This window comes from Ovis aries, chromosome 19 (genome assembly GCF_016772045.2).
Source record: "Ovis aries strain OAR_USU_Benz2616 breed Rambouillet chromosome 19, ARS-UI_Ramb_v3.0, whole genome shotgun sequence".
NCBI classification, from domain to species: Eukaryota; Metazoa; Chordata; class Mammalia; order Artiodactyla; family Bovidae; genus Ovis; species Ovis aries.
Genome location: NC_056072.1, coordinates 51,666,189 through 51,676,934, shown reverse-complemented (window position 1 = coordinate 51,676,934; position 10,746 = coordinate 51,666,189). Strand labels below are relative to the sequence as shown.

Genomic DNA, 10,746 nt, shown 5'->3' with positions numbered 1-10,746 from the left:
GCAGGAGCCCCAGGGAGGAGGAGGGGACCCAGGAGAACAACACTGGGGAGAATCGGCTAAGGGGAATTTCAGGAGGACAGAGCGATGCTGAGTCTGTATAGATAAAGACAAAGCTTGAGTTTGACTTTGGATCCAGTAAGGAAGGACAAGCAAGGCTGCGGGGTCTTGAGCATGAGAGAGGGCAGAAAAGTGTAGTCAGTGACCTACATGACTTTTCTTCATACTGGGATGGGAGGTATCAGGGACACAGGCCTTATCTGCTAAGGACTTGGGATGGGACATTTTTAGAGTGACAAAGGAGGTGGAGAACAACCCAGGAGAGGGGACAAATGGAGCCAAACCCTGACTGGCTGAAGGTTGGTTCCAGAGGACTGAATAGTATGGGATGGTTGTCTGCCTAGGAACAGGCTAGAAATGTAAGTAGAAGGGGTACTTCTAGAAGGGGTCGGTACTGTTATCCATTCTTCAACTGTTAAGTGATTGTCTACTGGGTGCCAGGCAGTGCCTAGAGCTGGAGGTGGAAAGGTGAATACACTCCTCTACCCTGAATCCTGAGGAGACCAGAGTGTGGAGGCAGAGGGGTTGTAGACACTGCCTGGTCCCCATGTCTCCTGGGGACTCAACCCTCTTGAGCAAGCCTGCCTGTGACATTTCCCATGGGGTCCAGCGGAGCTCAAGGTATTGTAGGAGATGGAGAAACCATTTCTTCACCTTGCGCAGGAGACAAAATTCAGTTGCTGCCCTGCAGTCCTGTGAGGCAATAGCAGGGGCCGAGGCAAGTCCAGCTCACACCCTGGGAGGAGGGCAGGAATGGGGCGGGTCAGGAAGGCTCCCGGTTAAACTTTTGCATCAGAGCCCAGACTGGGCATAAAGGAGGGTCCCTCAGGTTGGGAGGAGGCAGACTGGGGACCATGGAGACCCAAAGGGCCAGCCTTTCCCTGGGACAGCGTTCGCTGTGGCTCCTGCTGCTGGGACTAGTGCTGGCCTCGGCCAGGGCCCAGGCCCTCAGCTACAGGGAGGCTGTGCTTCGTGCTGTGGATCAGCTCAATGAGAAGTCCTCAGAAGCTAATCTCTACCGCCTCCTGGAGCTAGACCCGCCTCCCAAGCAGGATGTGAGTTGGGGAGGGGGCTGGGAAGGGGATCTGTCTTCTGACATCCTCGGCCACACTGTCGCCCCTTCACTCAGGCTGGTCCTCCTGTCAGGAAGGCACTTTTCTCTCTAGGTGGGCTCCCATCTCTTCCAGGAAACCTTCCCAGACCTGGGCCATTTTCCAGCACCAGGCTTCCTGCCTTAGCAGCTCTGCTGTGGGAGCAGGTGCCCTGCACACCTGGCTCAGGCTCCCTAGACTTCTGGGAGCTCCAGGGATGGAGGGGTCACAGGCTCTGTGAGGTGACTTCCCTGCTAATGTCCCCCTGCACCTCGGTGTCTCCCTGCCAGGAGGGCCTCTGTCAGCCTGGAGGCTCCAGTGACAAGGGCTCTCCCTGCAGGCGGTCCTGACCTCCCTGGGCCCCTCTGAGGGGAGGCGCTGCTAGCAGCGCTGCTGTGAGGGCCACTCCTGCTCTCTGTGTGCCCATGAGGCTGGGCACGGACTCTGTGCCCTCCCCTGTGCTCCCAGCACCAAGCCCAGGGCAGGACACACAGGGGGCTGGAGAGGCTGCCGTCTGGGTGGGGGGCAGGGAGACAGGTCAGAGAAGGAAACATGAGCCCTAGCTGAGTCTCCCCATTTTATTCCTGGATCAGGACGAGAACTCAAACATCCCGAAGCCTGTGAGCTTCAGGGTGAAGGAGATCTGTGCCCCAGGACGAGCCAGCAGCCCGCGGAGCAGTGTGACTTCAAGGAGAATGGGGTGAGCCTGGGGGCTGGGAGTGAGGGCTGGGATCAGTGCTTCTCAGCGCAAGCTGAACTGGGAATTTCAGGGAAGGTTTCCAGCCCCTGGCGGGTGAGGTAAGGTGAGGCTGGGAGGTTATGACCCAGGGTTTCCAGGTTGACCTGGAGCTTCCCTTTCCAGCTGCTGAAAGAGTGTGTGGGGACAGTCACCTTGGACCAGGTCGGGAATAACTTCGACATCACCTGTGCTGCGGTGAGTGACCCCTCCTGGGTTGCGAGGCTTCTGGGGGATAGTGTGTCAAACATCCTTTGGACCAATGAACCGCTGCCCTATCCAGGGCAGAGAAAGGCCCTCCCACCCGGGCCTCTCCTTCCCCTGAGCCCCAGGTCTCTAGCCCTGGCTCTGCATCCCTTAGAGCAGGGGTTCTCTACTGGGGTCCCCACCCGGGAACTGAGAGGCAGATTCTCAGCCCCACTGAGATCTCCTGAATCCAACTCTGGGGTGGGGTCCAGCCATTTGTATTTTCACAAGGCCTCCAGGAGATTCTGACTGTGCTGAAGTTTGAGCGGCACTGACTCAAGTCGTGAGCTTTCAGCCCCTGCTGTCATCCAGCTTTGCTGGGATGGACTTGTGACCCCAGAAAACCCTATGTCATCTGTGGGCCTCAGTTTCCTCATATGTCTGTGGTGTGGAGATTCAACCAGAGGCTCCAACGTTTGCAGCCAGAGGGTGCCTGGGCCCTAAAACTTCCTGAAATCGCCCAGTTAGTGGGGATGCCCAGGTGGGGAGGGTTTTGCTCTTACCCTGGGTCCCTCCCTCCACAGTAACGTGTTTCTTCTCGTTGCACAGCCCCAGAGTGTCAGGGGACTTGGAAGACTGGGTAGGAAGATAGTACGTGGTGTGAAGAAGTATGGCCCAACTGTTCTCCGAATAATCGGCATAGTCGGGTGAATTGTGGGCCCAGGAAAGAGTCCTAAGGGTCTGCCAGCCCTGGTGAAGACTTCTGGACTCTGAGAAATAAATTCTTGTGAGAACAAATTCCTCCAAGCCTCAGTTTCAATTGTCTCCCCTTCTCCCACTTAACATGACTGAGCTGTTTACTCTGGGAGGCCCTCAGTGTCGGGTGTGTGTATGTGTGTGTGTCTAAGTGTGTGTATGTGTTTGTGTGATCACTCCTGTATGTGTATGTGTGTGATCTCTCCTGTGTGTATGTATGTGTGTGAACTCACTCCTGTGAACACAGAGAAGTGTGAGGCTCCTGTTCCTTCCAGGAGGGCACGGGGAGGCAGCAGGCCCAGGAGCTCCAGGACAGTGTCTCCACTCTTGGAGAGTGTCTCCACTCCCTCCCGAGCCCTTCAGCCGCCCCTGGCCTCCTCCTCCAACACCCAGTAGGACGTAAGGAGACCTGCTGTGTGTGCAGTGCTGGTGGGAATGCTGCTCCTGCTCACGTGGAGCTGACAGTCCACGAGCGGCCAGGCTTCTCACCTTGTTAAACATTCACAGAGTCACAGTTCAGTCTCAGGGCTGAGCCTGCAGGTGCAACGCCCAGGACGTACCTCTTGCCCTCGACAATCTTAATTTTGAAATAGCCCATCCCTCCTGGCTTTTCCTGTGGCATTGAGACACATCATCGTTTTTCAGCTGGGTCCCAGACTGAAGCAGTGGGCTTGTGTTTAGGGATCAGTTCAGTTTGGTTCAGTTGCTCAGTCATGTTAGACTCTTTATGATCCCATGAACCGCAGCACTCCAGGCCTCCCTGTCCATCACCAACTCCTGGAGTTCACCCAAACCCATGTCCATTGAATCGTTGATGCCATCCAACCATCTCATCCTCTGTCGTCCACTTCTCCTCCTGCCCTCAATCTTTCCCAGCATCAGGGTCTTTTCCAGTGAGTCAGTTCCTCACATCAGGTGGCCAAGGTATTGGAGTTTCAGCTTCAACATCAGTCCTTCCAATGAACACCCAGGATTGATCTCCCTTAGGATGGACTGGTTGGATCTCCTTGTAGCCCAAGGGACTCTCAAGAATCTTCTCCAACACTGCAATTCAAAAACATCAATTCTTCTGTACTCAGCTTTCTTTATAGTCCAACTCTCACATCCATACATGACCACTGGAAAAACCACACCCTTGACTAGACGGACCTTTGTTGGCAAAGTAATATCTCTGCTTTTGAATATGCTGTCTAGGTTGGTCATAACTTTCCTTCCAAGGAGTAAGCGTCTTTTAATTGCATGGCTGCAGTCACCATCTGCAGTGATTTTGGAGCCCCCAAAAATAAAGTCAGCCACTGTTTCCACTGTTTCCTCATCTATTTGCCATGAAGTGATGAGACCGGATGCCACGGTCTTCGTTTTCTGAATGTTGAGCTTTAGGCCAACTTTTTCACTCTCCCCTTTCACTTTCATCAAGAGGCTCTTTAGTTCTTCACTTTCTTACATAAGGGTGGTGTCATCTGCATATTTGAGGTTATTGATATTTCTCCCGGCAATCTTGATTCCAGCTTGTGCTTCATCCAGCCCAGCATTTCTCATGATATACTCTGCATAGAAGTTAAATAAGCAGGGTGACAATATACAGCCTTGACGCACTCCTTTTCCTATTTGGAACTAGTCTGTTGTTCCATGTCCAGTTCTAACTGTTGCTTCTTGACCTGCATACAGATTTCTCAAGAGGCAGGTCAAGTGGTCTGGTATTCCCATCTCCTTCAGAATTTTCCACAGTTTCTTGTGATCCACACAGTCAAAGGCTTTGGCATAGTCAATAAAGCAGAAATAGATGCTTTTCTGGAACTCTCTTGCTTTTTTGATGATCCAGTGGATGTTGGCAATTTGATCTTTGGTTCCTCTGCCTTTTCTAAAACCAGCTTGAACATCAGGGAGTTCACGGTTCACGTATTGCTGAAGCCTGGCTTGGAGAATTTTGAGCATTACTTTACTAGCATGTGAGATGAGTGCAATTGTGTGGTCGTTTGAGCATTCTTTGGCATTGCCTTTCTTTGGAATTGGAATGAAAACTGGCCTTTTCCAGTCCTGTGGCCACTGCTGAGTTTTCCAAATGTGCTGACATATTGAGTGCAGCACTTTCACAGCATCATCTTTCAGGATTTGAAATAGCTCAACTGGAATTCCATCACCTCCACTTGCTTTGTTCATAGTGATGCTTCCTAAGGCCCACTAGACTTCACATTCCAGGATGTCTGGCTCTAGGTGAGTGTGAGTGATCACACCATCATCATTATCTGGGTCATGAATGGTACAAAATTTGCACCATTAAATACAAGCATCTTGTCCATCAGGGTGAAGAGCTCTGCATGAGGCTGTGAGAGACACAGTAACACACAGATCACATGTCTACTTGCCTGTGTGTTTCAGACACTGCCCATGTCCTGCCCACTCCGAGTTCTCTAGTTGACCTTTGCTCTGGGGCAGGCTGGAAGCACTGGGGAGTTTGCACCAAAGGAGTAGCTTCAACCAACCACCAGGGGGACATGATGGAAAAAGACCTCCTCTTTCTTATTCCTTGGGTGGCCCACTCCCAGAAGTGTCCCACCTCTGCCTGAGGTCCCCAGCCTCAGGCCTGTCCTGTCCATTCAGTTTTACCTCAGTGTTGACCATATGTCCCTTGCTATGGACCAGGCCCTCAACATGTATACGTGACCACTGATAGCAGAAGGAAATAATGCCAACAATTTTTCCATCTCGACCCGTGAGAAGGAGACAGAACTGGTCCCGGACAGAGAGGCGTGCAGGCCTTGTCAATGCCTTCTTCAGAGATTGGGGAGAGTCTGCTGCTTGACGTTTTGACCTCTCACCCCTGCGAAAACAGGTAACAGACTATTTCATGAATGCCACTGAGCGTCAGTTCGAGGCATGCTTGGCTCGTGTCCTGTGCACTTGGCCTGTGGATGTGACTGACTGTGAGCGGATGAAAAAGCCCCGCCCAAAGCAGGGGTGCACTTCCAACTCCAGCGTTTTGTGGGTGACGCTGAGGCTCGTCTCGGGGTGAGCACCTCTCTGCTCAGCTCCTTCCTCTGCCCTCTCCTCCCTTTGCGCTCCCTCCTTATGACCACCCCCTCAAAGTTCACATGCCCCTTACTTTCCTGCCGAGGTCCTGCTTCTCGAGAACACGGGCTGTGATGACGGTGGGGCGGTGCAGAGTCCGTCCGCTCATCTCAGGTGGGTCAGGTGTGGGGCTCGATGTGCAGATAAGAGAGAAGGGCCTCAGCAGTCCAGGGTGGTGGAGCAGAGTGGGGTGGGGTTGGGGAAGTGCAATAAGCCAAGGGGGCATTGAGGGTTTCACAAAGTGGTCAGAGTGGTACAGGTACAGGAGGTCAAGAGGCCCGTGGAGTTGGAATTTCAGTAACCATGTGTATTGCTAGTTAGTTTCTATTGTAATCATCTCCCTTTCCTCCTTTGACTTGGGAAAGATACAGCTTGACCAAGGTGCCTCTGGGGCAATATCTGGGCTGTGTAACCGGGTTTCACAAAGCCCAACTTTCTTTCCTTCTCCAAGACTGAGTGGGCAACCAGCACCATCCATCCAGGGTGTCACTTTCCAAGGAGGCCTGGCCAAGCCCCAAGGGTCCCCCAGGGCAGCTGAGTCCACGAGCCACCCCGGGCCCCTGGACACATGGTGCTTCCCTGCTGGTGATGGATTCGAAAGGGCTCCGTGGTCTCAGGACTCCTCTGTCCCTTGGGCACATTCTTTTCCCAGCTGTTCTTTCTTGTCCTCCCAGTGGCCCCCACTTCCCCTTGGTGTCCAACCAGAGCACTGGGCAGGGGGTCACTGAGGTCAAATCAGAAGGAATGTTCTAAAGTCTCTGCGAGCCAAGAGAAGTTTCTTTGTGTGGTTAAGGTCAGGGAAGGCGTCTCAAGGTGGAAGGGCAGGTCAAGCAGAGACATCAGGTGTAGAGATGGGAGGAGAGCAGGAGGCTCCAAAGTGTCTTGCAGTTGGGGTGGACAGGGCACCCTGACACCTGAGAACTGGAGGGATGTCCCCACTGTGTACACTGGGAGTGTCAAGATTCAGACCCGACTGCCAAGCAGGGATCTGTGTATTCTGAAATCAGGGGATACAATGGTCATTCAGCGTTTTGTCTTAGCACCTAGAAATTGGTATTCAGGGAGGATTGTGCAGTGGGAGAACTGAAAATCAGGGAAGGTGAAGTCTGGAGGTTGTGGCTTCACTGAGAGGAGAGAAGACAGGGTAGGCCCAGGGCAGGGGTTGAGGGAGGTCAGGGGAGTGTCCTCAGGAGGGAGAAGGAGAAGGAGGCTCCCAGGCTTCCAGCTCCGGGCTCCTGCGGCAGCACCCAGCCAACAGCGCAGTGCGGACCACCAGTGTTCATGGGAGTCTTGAACCCAGAGACGGAGCAGTGATGCGTGTTCAGGAGAACTGGTGTCTTGAGAAGGGCCGTCCCCAGGAACGTGTGAGGACGGGGAGGAGAAGCAGCCTCGATGCTCCTGAGCCAGCCCTGCCTCCTAAGAGGAGACTCCTTGGAGGACACTCAGCAGGAGCCCCCAGGGAGGAGGCGGGGCCCCAGGAGAGCAGGGATGGGGAGAATTGGTCAGGCGCAAGTTCAGGAGGACAGGGGGTCCCCGGAGTCTGTAGAGATGAATGTGCATGCGGATCCAGTGAGGACTGGGCAGCCTTGAGTGTAGAGAGGGCACTGAATTGGGGTCACAGTGCAGATGACCTTTCCCATGCTTGACTGGGGAGGGGTCAGTTGAATAGGCAATGCCTGTTGGGGGGGTATCTGTGAAGGAGGACTGTACTTTTTACCATTTTTATTTTGTATTGTAGTATAGCTGATTAAGCTAGAGGAGAACAAAGCAACCCACTCCAGTATTCTTGCCTGGAGAATCCCATGGATAGTGGAGCCTGGCAGGCCACAGTCCATAGGGTCTCAAAGAGTCTCAAAGAGTCAGACATGACTGAAGCAACTGAGCAGGCACGCATGCACGCATAGCTGATTAACAAACATGTTATGATAGCTTCAGGTGAACAGCAAAGGGACTCAGCCCTCTGTATATATGTATCCATTCTCTTCCAACCTGGAGGCGAACTTCCTAACTGAGAAACAGTGGAGATGAATCTAGGAGAGGGGACAGATGGAGCCAAGCTCCTGACAGGCTGAGGGCTGGCCCCAAAGACAGGATGGTGTGGGGTTGATGGCTGCCTAGGGACAGGCTGGGTGGGTAAGGCTCAGAAGGGGTTGGTCCTGTCATCCACTCATCAAATGTTAAATGAGTGCATACTGTGTGCCAGGCAGTGCCTAGAGCTGGGGGTTGAGTGCTGAATACACTCCTTTGCCCTGAATCCTGAGGAGCTCATGGTGTGGAGGCAGAGGGGATGCAGACAGTGACTGGTCCCTCCTTCTCCTGGAGGACACAACCCTTTTGAGCAAGCCCGCTGGTGACACTCCCCATGGGATCCAAGAGAGGCCAAGAAGTTGTCAGGAGATGCAGAAACCATTTCTTCACCTTGCAAACGGGCCTCCTGCCCACTGCCCAGAAATCCCATGAGGCAACAGGAAGGCTTGAGGTAAGACCAGCCCACACCCTGGGAGGAGGGCAGGGATTGAGGGGTCAGGAAGACTCTTGGTAGAGCCTTTGCATCAGGGCTCAGACTGAGCAGAAAAGGAGGGTCCCTCGGGCTGGGAGGAGGCAGACTGGGGGCCATGGAGACCCACAGGGCCAGCCTCTCCCCTGGTCACTGGGGCTCCTGCTGCTGGGACTAGTGCTGCCTCGGCCAGCGCCCAGGCCCTCAGCTACAGGGAGGCCGTGCTTCGTGCTGTCAATCAGCTCAGTGAGCGGTCCTCAGAAGCTAATCTCTACCGCCTCCTGGAGCCATCTGCCCCAGCCTTGGCCACATTGTCACTCCCTTCGCTCAGGCTGGTCCTCCTGTCAGGAAGGCACTTTCTCTCTAGGTGGGTTCCCATCTCTTCCAGGAAACCTGGGGCCCCTCCCAGCAGCGCGCTTCCTGCCTTAGCATCTCTGCTGTGGGATCAGGTGCCCTGCACACCTGGCTCAGGCTCCCTGGACTTCTGGGAGCTCCAGGGATGGAGGGTCACAGGCTCTGTGAGGTGACTTCCCTGCTAATGTCCCTTTGAACCTCGGTGTCTCCCTGCCAGGAGGGCCTCTGTCAGCCTGGAGGCTCCAGTGACAAGGGCTCTCCCTGCAGGCGGCCCTGACCTCCTGGGCCCCTCTGCTGGGAGGCGCTGCCAGCAGCGCTGCTGTGAGGGCTGCTCCTGCTCTCTGTGTGCCCGTGAGGCTGGGCACGGACTCTGTGCCCTCCCCTGTGCTCCCAGCACCAAGCCCAGGGCCGGACACAGTCGGCTGGAGAGGCTGCTGTCCGGGTCGGGGGCAGGGAGACAGATCAGAGAAGGAAACATGAGCCAAGCCCAGTCTCCCCACTTTGATCGTTGACCAGGCGGAGGACCGGGGAGCTCGAAAGCCTGTGAGCTTCATGGTGAAGGAGACTGTGTGCCCCAGGCCGAGCCTGCAGCCCTCGGAGCAGTGTGACTTCAAGGAGAATGGGGTGAGCCTGGGGCGGGGAGTGAAGGAGGATGCTTTCAAGGAGCTAATCCGGGGACTTCAGGGGACACTTTCTCGTCCCTGCAGTGAGGTGGGGTGTGGCTGGCAGGTTATAGCCCAGGAGTTCCAGTTTGACGTCAAGCCTCCTTCTCCAGGCGGTGAAAGAATATGGGTTGACAGTCACCGGGGACCACTGGGACGATGTATTCGCATAAGCCGTTATGAGGTGAGTGGCTGCTTCTGTGGTGTGCAGCTGACAATGCTGTGGTGTTTGGAACATGCTTTGGATCAATTACTCCCACCTCAATCCAGGGCAGACCTTGCCCCTGCCTTCCTGAGCCCTAGGTCTCCAGTCCTGGCTCTGCATACCTTAGAGCAGTATGGTCTGATGGGGCCCCCAAGAAGAAACTAACAGAGAGGCAGGTTCTTGGCTCCACTCAGTTCAGTTCAGTTCAGTTGCTCAGTTGTGTCCGACTCTTTATGACCCCATGAATCACAGCACGCCAGGCCTCCCTGTTCATCACTGTCTCCCAGAGTTCACTCAGACTCACATCCATCGAGTCCGTGATGCCATCTAGCCATCTCATCCTCGGACGTCCCTTCTCCTCCTGCCCCAATCCCTCCCAGCATCACAGTCTTTTCCAACCTCCTGAATCAGACTCTGGGGTGGAGCCCAGGCATTTGGATTTTCACAAAGCCTCCAGGGGTTGTGAATATGCCAGGCACCGACTGGACTCATGGGCTTTCAGCCTCTGTTCCATCCAGCTTTGCTGGGATGGGCTTGGACACTGGAAAGGCCCAGGCTTCCTGTGGGCCTCAGTTTCCTCATCTGTTTATGGGTGTAGGGATTCAATTGCACGTGCCAAGGGTCACAGCCAGAGGTGAACTGGGACCCCAAGATTCCTGGAGTCCACCACAAATGGAATGTCAGATGGGAAGGGATGGGCCATGTCTTGACTGTCACCCAGTTTTTACCAGAAACCTGTTTTTATTGGTGCACAGCTTAAGAGTTTCAGGAAATTTGGCTCATCGCCGTTCAATCCCACGAGAGCCCTGGCAGTGGTTCCCTCCACCCACCTCCGTGCTCCATGGTTGGCTCCAGAAACACTACCTCCATCTCCATTCCCCAGGCCACAGTTGAACGATATGAAGATGACTCCCTCACAGGGGTTTTGGTGAATCAGAAGCTCAGGAAGACCTCTTGGGATCAGTTTTGCCCTGTGTCAGCATCTGAAAAATAAAATCTTGTGAAAACAACTTCCTTCAGCCTTCAGTTTCAATTGTCTCCCTCTTCTAACTTACCAGGACCTGTTAGGGGTGTGTATGTGTGTGTGCGTGTGCACGTGTGTGTGTCTGTGTATGGGTGTGTGTCTATGTGCA

At 54.3% G+C, this 10,746-nt stretch overlaps 1 protein-coding gene and 1 long non-coding RNA gene across 3 annotated transcripts; both read left to right on the top strand.

Annotated features, from left to right (window-relative positions):
* Window positions 1-911: 911 nt before the first annotated feature.
* SC5 (cathelin-related prepropeptide) lies at window positions 912-2,871 on the top strand. The gene is given in 5 exon segments (NM_001009406.1): window positions 912-1,112; window positions 1,742-1,790; window positions 1,793-1,848; window positions 2,011-2,082; window positions 2,680-2,871. Coding segments are annotated over 5 exon segments (480 nt in total). The 3' UTR covers window positions 2,782-2,871.
* A 2,394-nt stretch (window positions 2,872-5,265) lies between these two features.
* On the top strand, window positions 5,266-10,623 carry LOC101120785 (uncharacterized). 2 transcript variants are annotated; one of them, XR_009597452.1, is made up of 4 exons: window positions 5,266-8,374; window positions 9,263-9,370; window positions 9,522-9,592; window positions 10,369-10,623. It is a non-coding gene; the product is annotated as an uncharacterized LOC101120785 (long non-coding RNA). The 2 variants fall into 2 exon arrangements; XR_006057084.2 differs by lacking the exon at window positions 5,266-8,374 and adding an exon at window positions 8,698-8,759.
* The last annotated feature ends 123 nt before the right edge of the window (window positions 10,624-10,746 follow it).